This window comes from Lepisosteus platostomus, chromosome 10 (assembly GCF_059453375.1).
Source record: "Lepisosteus platostomus isolate fLepPlt1 chromosome 10, fLepPlt1.hap1, whole genome shotgun sequence".
Lineage (NCBI taxonomy): Eukaryota > Metazoa > Chordata > Actinopteri > Semionotiformes > Lepisosteidae > Lepisosteus > Lepisosteus platostomus.
Genome location: NC_142620.1, coordinates 16,369,944 through 16,385,750, shown reverse-complemented (window position 1 = coordinate 16,385,750; position 15,807 = coordinate 16,369,944). Strand labels below are relative to the sequence as shown.

General features: G+C 36.4%; 1 protein-coding gene across 2 annotated transcripts in view; it reads left to right on the top strand.

The window, feature by feature from the left end:
* The window catches only part of LOC148653436 (cysteine-rich motor neuron 1 protein), a 53,347-nt gene that overhangs the window by 17,744 nt on the left and 19,796 nt on the right, over positions 1–15,807 (top strand). For both annotated transcript variants that reach the window (XM_088648446.1, XM_088648445.1), the window contains 4 exons: positions 3,469–3,711; positions 8,292–8,471; positions 11,621–11,824; positions 14,669–14,797. In XM_088648446.1, the coding sequence (XP_088504572.1) occupies positions 3,469–3,711; positions 8,292–8,471; positions 11,621–11,824; positions 14,669–14,797 (756 nt within the window). The remainder of the gene's footprint in view (positions 1–3,468; positions 3,712–8,291; positions 8,472–11,620; positions 11,825–14,668; positions 14,798–15,807) is intronic.

Sequence of the window (15,807 nt, the reverse complement as noted above, 5' to 3'; positions counted from 1 at the left end):
CAGAGCGCCTGGAGGAAACCCAATGTGAACACGGGGAGAACATACAAACTCCAGGCAGTTAGCAGCCCAGGAATTCAACCTAGGGCCCCAGCACTGCAAGGCAGCAGATAGATACTGTAGATACTTTATTGATCCCGTGAGGGAAATTGCAGTGCAACAGCAGCTTAACACAGACAACACAGCAACAATGTAAGGAATAATACAATAATAATACAATACATACAATACTATCAGTACAGTGAGAAGTGCACTAAGAAGAGTTACTCACAGTCCAGAACACACAAAGAACAAAACAGGACAGAACAGTACACAAAAAAGTCGTATTGCACAATATAAATATAAATGTATTGCACATGCTATGACTGTAATTCTGTGCTCCCCTATTTCTGTGTACACATGATAAACAAAGGTGTTCTAAATTTCTGCATATACTTAACCTTCCCATCTCACTTGGGTTTCTATCTGTATTCAATTTTTAATATACAAACTCCTATATTCAATACGTCTGCTATTCAATCCGCCCTTTTCACAAATGTTTTAAAACCTTTCCAGCACCAGAAACCACACCTTTTGTGGTTCTTGAACTGCAGTACAGTATCTCTTCCTCTCTTTGTGCTGCATTACAAATACGTTCTCCAGAGTCTTTCTGAATATTCAGTACTTTAAATCCCCAAACCACAAACGGTTCTTTCAAAACTCCCTATTTCTACTCCCAGTTATTCTTATCTCAAACAGCCATCCCTTCTGACCTATTACTCTGTGACAAATTGACAGCGAATGACTTGTCACTGGTTTCCAACACCTCTCCTCAAAGTGCTAACTAACCCAGATTCAGCACAAAAATGGTTTCCAGACATTTCATAGATCAAGGTAGAGCTCTTCACTGTGCATTAAAGAATCCCAATTGCCACGTTTAGTCATTGAGCACTGCTCATCTGAGGTTATGAATTTTATATCAAATCCAAGCCCAGTCATCATTAAGCATGCTTCCCATGTTCCACAATTAAGGATTCTGCATCTTTTACATGGATTTTATTCATTCCCCTTCTTCAACCTCATGCAACTATTATTCCTCGGAGCAGCACTTTCCAAACGATCCCTCTCTCTTCGATATGGAAGTGCTACTAAAGCTTTCTTCTGTACTTTCATTTTCTTCTTATACTGTACATTTTGTCCGCTAACTATAGTTTAATTTACCTTAGTTTTGTTATATAGCAAACTTACAAAGTTTATGGGATCTATCGTGTTTCTTTGTGGGGTTCCAACAACCCTGTTGGATGAGTTGTTGTTCTATTCAGCCAGGTGAATTACCCCAATTTTTTGATGAAGAGAGTATTTTTCTGAAAATCTAATGCCATTAGTTTTCAGTTTCATTAAAATAAATCCTACCTTTAGTTTACTCAGAAAAATGGCTCTTGTTAACAACTTTCAAGCAATTATAACTCCAATCCAAAACAGGTTTTGCAATTGTTTCTGTTTTTTTTTGCCAGAGAGAAACACATTCTCAATGTTTATAATGTTTTTAAACATTGAATGTTTACTTATGCTACATTTATTTATCTTCACACTGTAAAGAATTACACTGCAGCGTCTGTGAAAGATTAAAATACCCTGAAAAAATAACATGCAAATAAGCTTACTTATTGTTCTTAAGCTGGAACATTAAAAAATGTTTTACAAAGTCTATATTTGTCCTTTTAGAGCTATATACCGACAAAAAATATGTAAAATCATATCTAAACATGCTGTACTGCCAATTGTATTCATCTGTTAAAAAACTCATGCAGATCATCTTTCGGATATCCAAATGTCACAGCTGAGTAACACATCCTCCTCTAGAATCATATTGCAGGAATTGCAGGGATGAACACTTTTACTCCCTAAAGCCAAAGACACTGTGCATCTTCAAATGAAAAATCCAGGATGTGTTTGTCCAGTAGATATTTTTTATGTTTTAAGGCTAAATGTAACTAAACTACATTTTAATAGCATTTTATATTTCATATATTTTTTTTACTATGAAAATGCTCTTTCAATATCACTGTAATACAAATTGCAAAATGCAGCAGTAGTTTTCAGCTGTAGACTTCCAATGTAAGGTGTATATTCCCATTCAGGAGGGGTAACAATGTGGCATTTATCTTGAAACACATACAGAATTGTTTGAATGTTATTCTCATAAAGATGCAGCAGTTTTCCAAAATATTATTTTTAGCTCTTTTTTTAGAATTGAGTTAGTTCATGGCCATTTTCAAATTGTATGACTTTTGTGTAAGGAATGAAAATAAGATGTCACTCAGTGGTGAGATCAATGAAAATGACTATATCCCAGACATATATATATATCTGGGCCAAACATACAGTTTTCCCAAATCATGACATGTACGTAATTTACTTGTACACAGATTAACATGTGATTCTCATTAGCCATTACATTTTTTCAGATACTTCATGCTCTGCTGCATCTTTCCTTCCTTAGAAACAATATAGGTCATCTTGCTGGAAAGATCTGTCTAATCTGTAATTAAAAAGTGTGTTATCATATTTCATGGCAGTCAAATCAGATTTATGATTTGATCCGATGTAAGCAGGTTTTCCAGTTCTCTTACTTACAATTACCTACATCTGTATGGGTACCTTTAAACTACTTAATTCCTAACTGAACTATGCATATTACTTTACCGTATATAAGATATAAAATTACATTCACAACTATAACACAAGACATGGAATTGCAATGCTCAGGAGTTTGACCAATGCATTGTATACATTTCAATGCTATGTGATAGTTAAATAAACATTGACTAAAGATTTTGAAAGCTGGATCTGTGAGGTAACTACTGTACCAATACAATACAGCCATAGAAAAGCCCTTTCACATTTTTTCCTGAACTGCTTCCAAAGTACACCCCAGAGTACCAAACATCCCTTAAGAAGGATATCAGGATGATTTTCTTGGCTACTGCAAGAGAATAGAAAAAATAATATCTGGTATATTAGGTGAAAATAAAAAAATATTTATCAAAAAGCTATATATAAAACATATATTGTATTGGTATTGACCTGAATCAAGCATATCGGATGTTAAGCATGTTCAGTCGTGGATGAAATAATAGTGGGTGAATCACAACCTGTATACTGTATAAAGTGTTTTTGGATCCTTTGCAATGTATTAAATCTGTACGATGCAAGGAATTATTATTAACCGCTTACTCTGGATAAATAATATTTTATAGTGGTTTTAATTCAGCACATATGAAGCTCTGTCAAAGGTACCATTGGGTTTCTCTGCTCATATTTGGCATCACCATTACCTCTGTGTGTAAGAACACATTTTATAGCGAGAATGCGATAGCTAGGTGGGGCAGTGAACTCAGTGAACTTTATAAGCCATTGTTCCCTGTTGTTCTATGTATCTTGTTTTAACCAAGCAGGCTGACATTAATCCAATTGTTTTGCCTCTTACAGCCCAGCTTAAATGCACTGGAGTCACTTGTCCAAGTCATCCCATTCCAGACTGTCCCAAAGATTCAGCTCTCACCAAGAGCTACACTCCCCCTGCCGGGTGCTGTCCGACAGTGCCACCCCTCTGCACCTGTAATTTCCGGGCATGCCAGAAGCAGGAGTGCCCTGCTGGGCAACAGCAGCTGTTGGTCAGGAAAGCGAGAGGAATCCCTGGAGACTGTTGTGATGTATATGAATGCCAGAAAGGTAAACCTTGCATTTCTTAAAGCAGATCATACATAGAGGTTCAACAAAAATAGAACACACATTCCCAGCTCTGCATTGTGTATTTAAATTTGTATTAAATTCTTGATACGGACATCCCCCTCTCCCCAATTTGAAATTTCTATTTAGTTTAAAGGGTTTGCAATGCATTTTCTGAATGATAATTATCACCTCCCCTTGCATGAGTAGTGAAGCATTATTTATACTGCCATACTGGAATTATTGGAGGTGAAAGGTATTTAATCCATACCAGATGGCATTTGTAAAGAATTAGGATGGCTGCGCTGTATTCCACATTTTGTGCATAGGTTAAATCTCACACAAAAGAAAAAAACAACATGTTGAACAGTTTCAAAGTGCTTATGCCCATGACTCTTGGTGGGACGAATTCAAGATTTCTTTCAGCTGTTTTCTGCTTATTGTTGCAGCTTGTTTGTGCTATTAGCTGAACATTAAAACACAAGATTCTGTTGTGTGATGTGTTTTCACACAGTGATGAGAAACAGCAGCTGGCAGCTTGCCATTTGAGGTGCCATCAGCAGTGGCAGAGTCAGAAATTGTGAAGAAGTCTCAAAAGAGATTTGAGAAATGTCTTAGACACTTAGAACCGTCTTAGATCCAAAACCCATTTTGTTGGGCTTATCATGATTCAGAAATGTGTTCCAAATTTAATCTTTGACTTGAATTTTCCTTGATGTGACTGTAAAAGAGTTCAGATGTTTAAGCAGTGGAACTTTTGTTTTGAGGCTGTTAAACAAAACATAATATTGTAAAAAAACTCCTTGGTTTTCCAGAAGGGAGTTGGCTTGGCATTGACACTGTGGTCATGGCAAATATGCTGTGTTTTACCAACAGAACAAATTCACATTATACCCTTTATTTTCATAAATGTGTGCTGTGTCCTGGAATTAATGGATTTAATGAGGTCAGTGAACATAAAACTGCTTAGGCTATGAATGTGTTCAACAGAAGTGCAGTGTCAAAAAGTTCCTGTCTGGTCACACGTCATAAAGGGAGAGGTTCAACAGTTCATTGATGGGAATGCTTTTAATGTTTTTCCGTCTGAAAGGTGGAATATAATTCTGTTAATCATGTTGCACTGAACAAATTGTGAATGCAAGGAAAGGGATCAGAGTTTTGATAACAAATGTCTGTTGCTCTGTGCTTGGCTGTGCTTGATCCCCTTTGTGTTTCCCTTTCTTTCAATTAGGACTGCATGAATGCACCAACATCAAAATGCAGGGAGGTGCTGGCTCTTGTGCAAAAAAAGAGACATAGTAGATACGTTGGTAACAATCTGATTGTTTTAAATGAATATGGACCTTTTTCATAAGTCAATATGTAAAGAATCATGTCCAACAATGACCAGTTCCCCTGTGTGGTGAAAATAGCAGGCTGTTGCTATGAGAGATCAAACACTGATACTGTACATTTGCATTACTAGCACTATGTACTAGTGATTTCATCCAAGTGAGTTCATCCAAGTGAATCCAAGAGGAATTGAACCCAGGTTGGCCAGCAAGATTGTTACCAATCTGACGAACTCCATGTTTTCGTGCAAGTTAGTGATCAACCACTTACAGTATATGCATTAAGCCTCTCTGGATCATTACAGGGTTATGCAGATTATACTGCCCACTGTTCAGGCGCTGTTTGTCCCTATCAAACATGCAGAGCCACACTATTTATCTGTGTGTGTGTAGGAGGGTAATCCTCAACCAGGACTTAATCTTGGATTGCTGGCATTCCAGGCAGCTTCATCACAAAAAGGTCTGGACCACCTGGCCAGATTGTAATTGACTGTTACATTTACCCGAGCTGCCTGGAAGCTTCCATGTTGCCTAATATACAGGCACCTATAAAATTGCAGACATAAGCAATTAGTCAGCCTTCTGTTAGAAGTGTTCAGTAACAAAACAGTATATGTGGTTACTATGCTTAATATATTAGTAAATGGCTGGCTAGCAAGCTAGCAGTTCTTATATCTTCATCTCTGCATTTACAGTATATGTAATCAATTAACTCTTTTTTAATTTTTTAATTAATAAAATGAAAAGTACTGAGCTACACTGGCTACACTAATCCAATAGTTAATAGTTTGCTTTAGTGGATTTGAGAAAGAAAACCTGTTACGATCCTCTGTATAGATCATTTTCCTGCTAATAGAGCCTTTTTTGGTTGAGACAGGAAATGATTGGCAAGTTTAGTTAAATAGTTAAATAGTTTGACTAGTTTTCAGATAACTTCTGTAAGGAAGATAGTTACAACCTTTACCGTCAAGATGCATAGATAAGATGAGAAGTAAAAAAACAGATCAGCATCAAGTCTTATAAGATGCACAGTGCAAATCTATCTTTCTTTCTCCATTTCTAAATACAAGTGCAGCTTTCCAGTAAAACAAAGAGATATAAACCAGTTGTAATGTCCTTTTTCAAGAAAAAGTACTCTTAAACAACTGATTCCATTCAATTGATTTTAAAACACTGAAGTTAACACACTACTATGTATTCAGAAAGCACAGTATGACTTCATTAATGCTTTATACTGTAATAGCATTGTTTAAAAAGCTTTAAAAGATATCACAGATATTGTTCGTTAACTCCTTGACTTTTAATTCCCTGCTTTATTTCCTGGGCATAAATGATTGAAACCTTTGGTTAATGTTTCTTGCTGTATCTTTTGATTTCAGTCTGGCTATTGTTTCTGTGGCACACAAGAAAGAAAGGAGCGAGTCTAAAATTCTTTCAACTTGGCTTGCCCACCTGCTTTGTATTACAATGCAGAGTAAGTCCGGTAGAACTGAGAGGTCATTCTTACATTATAAGTCTACAGCTGCAATCTGGTATACAGATGCTCCAATTAGTTTGGCTCCTTCCATGAGCTCCATTTCAAACCCCAATACATCAGCCTGTCTGCTTATTTTTATGGCCAATTAAGTCACAAATAACTCAAAAAACAATGTGGTTTAACTTTTTTTGTCTTTTACTCAATATTTATCTTTGACATAGTGTGAAATGTGTTACATGAGCTATTGATTTCCTGAATTGAAGGGTTATAAAAGTCCTTTTTGATAATAATAGGTTCACTAAGAATTTAGACTGATAGTAGTTTGCTATGGACAAATGTTTGAAGGCTCTTTGGAAACATGGAAAGAACGTTATCTTTGTAACAACTGAGACATATTGCTTTAACTATAAAAATAAAAATTAGTTTGTGCATTGTAAATTATAAATGTTCAAAGTAACATGAAGTAGTGTATTTTTCTCTTTCTGAAAACTGTCATTGTTTATGCCCCTATAAATTTCCCCATATAGACTTAGGTGGAAATCATAAAAATCTTATTTTCCGGATTTTCAAAACAAATGTTGGACTCATTGACAGCTGGCTCAAGATCTGTGCTTTATAAGCTCTCTGTAACTTCCTCCTATAATCAGAAAGCTGTTTATTTCTGATAAGGGTCATGACAATGTGGAACTTATCGTGAAAGTACAGGGCTCAAAGCAGGGCTACACCCTGGACAGGATGCCAGTCAATTGCAGGGACACTACATAAGCACAGTGTTGATTTATAGACACTAGCTACCCTAGCCAGCATGCCTTTTTGGAAGTGGGCATAAACCTAAGCACCCAACAAAAAACCCAGAGAAACATGGAGAGAATATACAATTTTCACACTTAAGGCACCACTGTCCAGAGTTGAAGCCAAGAGCTCTAAGACAGCAGAACTGACTGTCACACACCATGCCACCCACTTTCTTAAAAATGTATATCATTTTAAATACTTTTAGAGGTGGAGTAGGAATTCAAAATTTGGGTAAATGAGATTCTGTAGGAAAACTGAGAAACAAGGTAAGACTTGACCTCTACAAGTTGCAGTGTCTGTGGACTAGCAGATGCAGTCTGTCAGCACTCTGTAATGATCTGTGCAGTAGGCATTGTTCTTAGCTTATCTCTCATACTCAAGACTTACCCCTGAGACAGCGGATGTTTCCGGTACTTTTGGAGGCTTTACCCTGTGTGTCTGCTGCCTACACATGGCTTTCCTGTCAAGAGATCTGTTTCATCAATGTTGCCTTTATGCTGCCCTAGTTAGAAAGACTAGAAATATCGCTGTACTATTCTTTTTTACTGCTTTTGTTTTTACTACTTTATTATTCTTTCCAAAAGGTCATGGCAGAATTGAAAACCTCCATCCTAAGTTCAGTGGTCTTATCAGCAATTTACATTTTATTTTTTCCACAATTAAAACAAAAGAACAATTATTAGAAGTAATTATGTTATTGTTAGCATTAATACATTGCACGCTCTTTAATTAAAACTCTTCCGTTAGAACATCAAGTCTTTAACAATGTTATGCTTTGATTTTGTTATAAAGAGGGGGAGCACTGTCATAGTTTTGATATCAGTTTAATATCACTAAATATCTCTGTTTTTTAATATCATTAGGGTTTTGAACAGTACACATTTTGATTATTGTGTACTACTTAATACAGCACACAAACCTCAGTTGAATTTGTTCCAACCAACACGTCTTCGTTATTCATTCTTTCCCCTCTTTGACAGTTTCCCCAAAGTGTGTTCACGATGGGAAGGAGTTCTCGGATGGGGAAGTGTACAGAATGGATACTTGCTGGCTCTGTCAATGTCGAGGAGGAATATCTTTCTGCTCCAAAGCAGAATGTGCAGGACTGGACTGTGAGAACTTCTACATTCCAGAGGGAGAGTGCTGCCCAGTATGCCTAGGTAAAGATTGCAATTGTAAAAAATGCAATGGTATTTTCTCTGTTGATTTTTTTAATGAAAATTTCCCTTTTACCAACCTAGATATTTTCAGGTGGATACATCTTGGATACAGCTTTATGATACAGCTTTATGACAAACAAGAATGCATTTACCTAACTAATTCAGTTGTTTAGAAACTCACCAGGCCGTACATTTTCAGCCCAGTTGTCCTTGTGAGGACAAAGTTAATAAATACTGGTCTTTTTATTCATAGATATCTTTGAGTGTAGTCTCAGAAACCTTTAGACAGGGGTATAAGTAGTCCATGCTGAGAAATGTGTTGAAACTAGTCATTTAAATTAAGCAGGGGGTCCACAGATTGAAATGCCAATGCCTTATGCTACAGTATTTGAGAACAAAATTGCTCCAAATATAGCATGAGTTGTAGTATAGATATTAGCTCATTGTTGATATTTTGCACCTATAATTTTAAAAGTCTGTAACAGAAATTATGTTTTTTGTAAATATAAACTGACTTGATGAGGATGTTTATCGGGTAGTTAGTTATGTTGGAATTTCACTTACCCTGACTGGCTGTAGGACAGGGAGACTGGAACTCCAATGTAGAGTGAGGAATTAACTAAGGGGAAACTGCAAAGGTGCAGATCGAGTAGAGGAGGGATGCTTAAGGCAAAATGTGAAAAGAGAGGGATTTGTGTATGATATATACAGTATATATTTTCTGGAAGAAACGTCTGGAATGATTATGATGCTGAACAGTTGGCCAAAAGTGATTTGGTTGTTTTCATACCTCCCAAACTTTAAGAACTTCTATAAAGTGTGTATAATACAAGGCTTCTTCTCTCTTTTGGGCTTCTTTATGCATTGAAAATCTAAAGTTAAATATGTAAATATGTATCTGCACTTCTCTAATTTTTATTGTGGTGGTGTCAAGGCACAGAGAATAATACTTAAAAACATAGGCAATCTTTTGTATCTCTGGATTGTAAAATTAAATACCTTTCTTTTAAATAAAATGAAAAAAATACCAGAATATCAAGATTTTTTAAATTCTCTTGGACATCTTTAAAAGTCTGAAAAACAGGTGTGTGGCTTCCATATTTCCTGTTATTCTCCCTGGTTTTATGGGACCTTATTCTCATGAGGGTTTTGCGAGGGCTTGAGTTTTAATTTAACGTTAAAAGTAGTTTTACATATGTCTTAAAAACTCCAAAGAACAAAGTAAGGCTTTAGAAAAAAATACTTAAAAGTCCAGATTTAATCATTTACTGCTCTGCCAAACTCAGATTCCAAACCCACTCTTTGACGGCAGCTCTCCATCGTCCATCAAGTGGTGCCTTTGGAATTTGCTACTGGAGAATGGGTTTAGGTTTTGATTTCTTTAGAAACCAAAAGTAAAGAACCTCAGTGCAGTATAGTAGTCAAGGCCCAATCAGAGGCCCTCTGTTAGCATTTATTGTGGCCATTTCCTTGGCACAAGACATATAAAACATGTATTATTAGCTTAGTCTTCCTTACTGCTTCAGGTATTCTGTTATTATTAATGTGAAACCTTACAACATCTTGCATCATAGATAAATATTAATGACCTAAAATCTACCTGATAAGTAGATTACTGCTAGCATCGTTTTGTTTGTGATTTTAAATTACAGAAAAATGTCTTGAATTTTTTAAAGATGCACTATTTATATTTTTCTGTGAAATCCCAGAACATTAGGGCAATACCAAATTATTATTTTGGGCTTTTATTTTTTTTCTCCTTCACTAGCAACATCAGTTACTTTATTCCTATAGCGACAGTATTGTAGGTGTAAGATTCTGTCATTAATGTGTAACAAGAATTCCATTCACTGTATTTACATGGCTCCTCCAGCTCTGTAGCTCAGAGAAAGAATTCATAAATGACATCATTGCCTTTTAAAAATAAGCAGCACATTTCAAACAGTGTGAGCCTTCATGAAGGAATCTGACACTTCCATTTTTAGCCATATCTTGCTCAGCCAGTTTTTTGCGGAGACTTTCTTATGCAGCTTCTACAAACCAATTTTAGGTTTGGAAAATATGTACTGTACATAACTTAGTTACCATATGTAAAAGGTGTAGGCTCTTCCAGTGCCTCCACGTTTTATGAGCTGAGTTGAACTACAGTTCTCGGGGAAGTAGCTTTGGGTTTTATTTCTTGTCACCTCTAACCTCTCATTGGAAGGTGAGGCCCCAATCTATGGATTTGGGCCACTTGGGGTTTTGTAAATATCTGAGAAGTCAGATTTCATTGTGAGGCACACCAGTCCTAGCAAATCAGACCCACATGGAAAGAAATACAACAAGCAGTTCTGGTATAGTCAAGGAGAAAATTAACCGAGTTCAGGCACATTGTAGTAACATATCAAAATGTTTATTTAAAAGCTCCAACACATTAATAACATTAATAAAAATAATAATACTTGCTTACACTTATAAAGCACTTTTCTGGACACTATTAAAAGCGCTTTACAGGTAATGGGGACTCCCCTTCACCACCACCAATGTGCAGCCCCACCTGGATGATATAGCAGCTATAGTGCGCCAGAACACTCACCACACATCAGCTATCAGTGGGGAGGAGAACAGAGTGATGAAGCCAATTTATAGACAGTTATTATTAGGAAGCCATGATTGGTAAAGGACAATGGGAAATTTGGCCAGGATCCCAGGGTAACACCCCTACTCTTTTCTAAAAAACAAAAAGGGATTTTTAATGATCACACAGAATCAGGTTCTCGGTTTTACATCTTATTTGAAGGAGGGGGCCTTTTTTACAGTGTAGTGTCCCTGTCACTATACTGGGGCATTAGGACCCACATAGACCACAGGGTGAGCACCCTCTACTGGCTCCACTAACACCTCTTCCAGCAGCTCTTAGCTTTCCCAGGAGGTCTCCCATCCAAGTACTGGCCTGACTCAAACCTGCTTACCTTCAGTGGGTTGCCTGTTGTGAGTTCCAGGGTGTTATACTGTAACTGTTACCTAAATGTGGTTAAGTAAATATACATCCTGTGAACAACATGATCAATTTGGAGTGGCCTAAATATAGTGTACAACACATAAAAAAAACTGAACCCCTTTAAACTCATCTTGTCTGAACCGGGCTTGATATCTCCGCTTTTAAGATGTGGAGCTGCTGTCTCTGGGAAACACGGATGCCAGCTGCTGGGTGAACAACAAGCTGCGACAACACGAGGAGCAGTGGAAAGAAGATGACTGCACCTTCTGCCAGTGTGTGAACGGAGATCCCCACTGCACCGCCATGGCCTGCAAGCAGACCTGCCAGAGCCCAGTCAAAATCCCTGGGGAGTGCTGCCCTTTCTGTGAAGGTACAGTGCGACAGCGTGACACACTTTTTAAAGAACAATGAGCACTAGGCCTCACCTGCTGCTTTGCTGAATTTGACATGATTTCCATCTTCCTCTATTTTATTCCTTAGTTGTTGAAATATGACTGTACAGATTCAGCTTCAAGCAGAAAGTTATTTAATGACTAGGGCTAGGCATCGACTGTACAAGCACACAATAGTGTTGGCTAATTTTCCTGGATGTTTAATTTTAAATATTGTGGCTTGTATCTTATTTTAACTCTAATCTCCCAATCCTATCAGACACAATATCAACCTATTATTGCATCTCTATTATGCATTAAAGTGCATCTTGATCTCTTCTAATTTCTTGTACTACATTGGTCTCTTTTCCAAATATACCTCCAGCCTACAAAATAGCGTTACACTCCAGAACTATATGTTTGCAATAAATTATAATTTTTTTATAAAAAGAAAATAGAGCTCATCTAATTGATTCATCTTTTTCATGTGTCATCAGGTGGTTTACAGTTTCCAACATCCCATTTTGAATAACTCAATAGCTTTATTATTTAAAAATGATTTAATGGGAAATACACGTTTATTTCTGAGAATGGCCAGAATGTCTTATTTCTGTGAAGTTACTTCGATAATGAATATGATTATTATATGCAGCTACTGTACCTCAGTTTTCAAGCAGATGAGTTTTGCAAATTAATAGCCCCAAACCAGTATCATAAGGGCCACCGCCAGTTACAGTGTGTATAAATGTGTAGGCACCAATTCTACACTGGGACATTAGCTTCTACTATTTGTTGATATATAGTTGAAATCCAGTCTTCTTCCCACCCACACAATATTTCCTGTGCTACTGGCTGCCACACAACCTCAAGGCACAATAGATCCACCTCCATACTTAACGGTGCTCTTTTCTTTAAATGCTTCGCCTGTTATTCTCCAAATGTATCTTCTGTGGTTGATGCCAAAAAGTTTGTTTTTGTCTCATCGGTCCACAGCACTTTCCTAATAGTTTCCGTTTTACTAAGGTGTTGTTTTGCATACTTCAGACACTTGACTTTTTTTGAAGAGTGATCTGTTGGTTCTGCTATGTAGATCTTCCAGCAGTTGTATCAAAGATATTTCTGGGTTTTCCCTGACTTAATTTAAAGGCTAACGAGTCAATCAAGTTTAGAGGCCTTTGAAAAACACACAAAAAAGTAAAGAATCAATTGGAAGGATGTCCAAACCTTTGCACATGCATATTCCCTTTTTTATTTTTTTCAATGTTATAATCAGCAAATAAATAGTAATTTTGCATTAATATTACTAGAATATTAATAGAAAAGTTTTGGGTTTAACATTGTATCATGTAGAGGTTGTGTCACCTTCTGTTCACTTAGAAATTTTTAGAAACACAGTTAAACCAGGGGTGCCTACTGTATATGTTTACATATCAGGCAATTCTATTGCTGGCTACAAATGTCAAATTCATATGCTAACCCAAAATACATCAATACAATTTTATTTTTTAAACACAGTTTAGATTAAAGGATGCCATGCTTAAGTAGAACACTCAATTATAATTATCTTTTGTTTTGATACTCTAAAATATGGGTTTAATTTTGGGCTCCACTTTTAATATAATGAAATCAGATCTCCTGGAAGTGGTGTTGGCTTCTGTAGTATCCTAGCAACATATCAAATTACAGTACAATCACTGGCATCAAACACTGCAACAAACTAAGCAGGCTTCTCTACTCCACTAGGTTAAGCAGAGCTCTTAGAAATGTGTATGAATATCAGACTAAATGAATCACATGGAGTTAATGTAAAAATTTATATGAATATGGGCCCAAATATCCACAGTATAGATATCCACAATTCTGGAAGATTCCCCCATTCCAGCCCAGCTCTAATTACTGTAGCATTTATTTTTACATTAACACACACAATGACTGCAATGAAAGAAACTCCAATGACAAATGAATAACTCTCATCACAATCTCATTTGTTGGGAAAGGAGTAGGCTCCAAATTTCAAGCCTTTGTAAAATATGCTGCCATCTCTTGATCAGGTGATTTTGTCTTCTAAGGTAAATAGCTAATCATTTGAAGATTATTGCCATGTTCAAGTAAAAACATATTTCCAAAGCAGTTTTACACTTAAGCATAAAATATGAAATCTAGTACCTGATGTCATAATCACATTATATCTAAAGAAAAATTGAGTAAAAGTTGAATCATCCTTGCCATATTGATTATACAAATATAAAACATGTATTTACTGGTTCAACAATATTTTCATCTACCATAAAGTCTTCCTATAAATTCTTAAGCCTTGATCATGACTATTTCTTTTTACTTGATCACGTTATCTTTTATTTGTTGTACTTATTTTGCTGAAGACCAGGCTCCACGCAGTGGGCAAAAGAGCCTCACATGTAGCACTGCATCTGTGGAACATACAGTACTACTGAAATCCATAAAAGACACTAAAACTATCAATATTTTAAAATTTTGTTTTAATGCGTAACTTTCAGTGTAGCTTTTATTGTAGAATTTTATTTTGTTCTTGGTCTATTGGTCAGTTTATAGTGCTGTTTTTACATTTACATGTTATATGTATTACACAATCTCTATTGTGTTGAAGTTTTGGATATTTGACTAAAAGATCTTAATGCATAAATTAGTAATATTTAACTAGTTTGTCCTACTTGTAGTTCTGTTCCTGAGCAAAAAAAGTACGTTTTTTAACATTCACCACTTCTCATTTCGATGAGCATGCATTTGTCTTGCAACCATAGTTTATGAAAATAGACTGCTTCAGTAGAAAATTATACTGTTTCTGTCCTTTTTTTACTTCACAGAGCCAACTTATGAAACCGTGAGTCCAATTTTATGTCCAAAATTGGAGAACTGCTTCCTTTCCGAGAGAGACTGTCCATATGGCTTTGTGCAAGACAGAAATGGATGCCTAGTATGCCAGTGCCTAACAAGTATGTTTTAATAGTTTTAAGATTTCTGTTCATCTTCATACAAAGTATAATGTTATGGTTTTGTCTGTAATTGCTTTGTGTATTTTTATGTGTTGTATTTTAGATGATCTACCCATCACAACATTGCTTACTTGTGTTATGACTCCAAGTGTCTAGGGGTAAAGGGGTGTAACATTTAGGATAGTTTTTGGATGCAGGTGGGTTCTGGTGAGGTACTTAGGAAGCGTGATAACAAATGTTGGTGCCAAAAGTGATTATTTTAAGGTGAATAAGTGACTGGTACGTAATAAGACACAATAACACACAGGGGTAGGGAACTAGAGTGGTGCCAAAGAAAAGAAAACAACAATCAAAATAGAGCTGGCTAAGAAAGTGAGGGAAGCTGACCTAACTACAAAAGAAAACCCAAAACACTCGGTCTTCAGCGTCTTCAAACGCCCTAGCTAACCTTCACTGACTACCCAAAACCATACAAGACAAAAGCCACTCTCCCATACTAACCTAGTGTTACTAATACAAAAATCAACTTCGTGTGCAAAAAGTTACCCAACAACCTAAACTAACCCAATACACAAGAGTTCACACAAATACACAAGTGAACTACAAATACCAAAGGGAAAACGAGAGTAGACACAAGTAACAGGGTACGAACACAGAGGTTGATACAATACATCTCCACAAGGTAATGGCAAAACAAGGATAAACACACAAGAAAACAAAGTACAAAGAGACGAACACAAACCAACAAAGCCGAAGCTATACGAAAACACACATACATGAAGCGAAACAAAGCCAAAACCGAAGCAAAAACCAAAACCAAAACCAAAACCAAAAGTGAAGCAAAGCAAAACCGAAGCTAAGCCGAGCCGAAACTAAGTCAAACAAAAGGCCCCTTACTTCTGAAAACCTCCAACTAATATACTGAATAATCTGCGTTCTGATTGGGCGAGAGTTAATTGAAGATGATGTCACTCAGAAACAATGATGTAATGATGGACCAATGGGGGAGG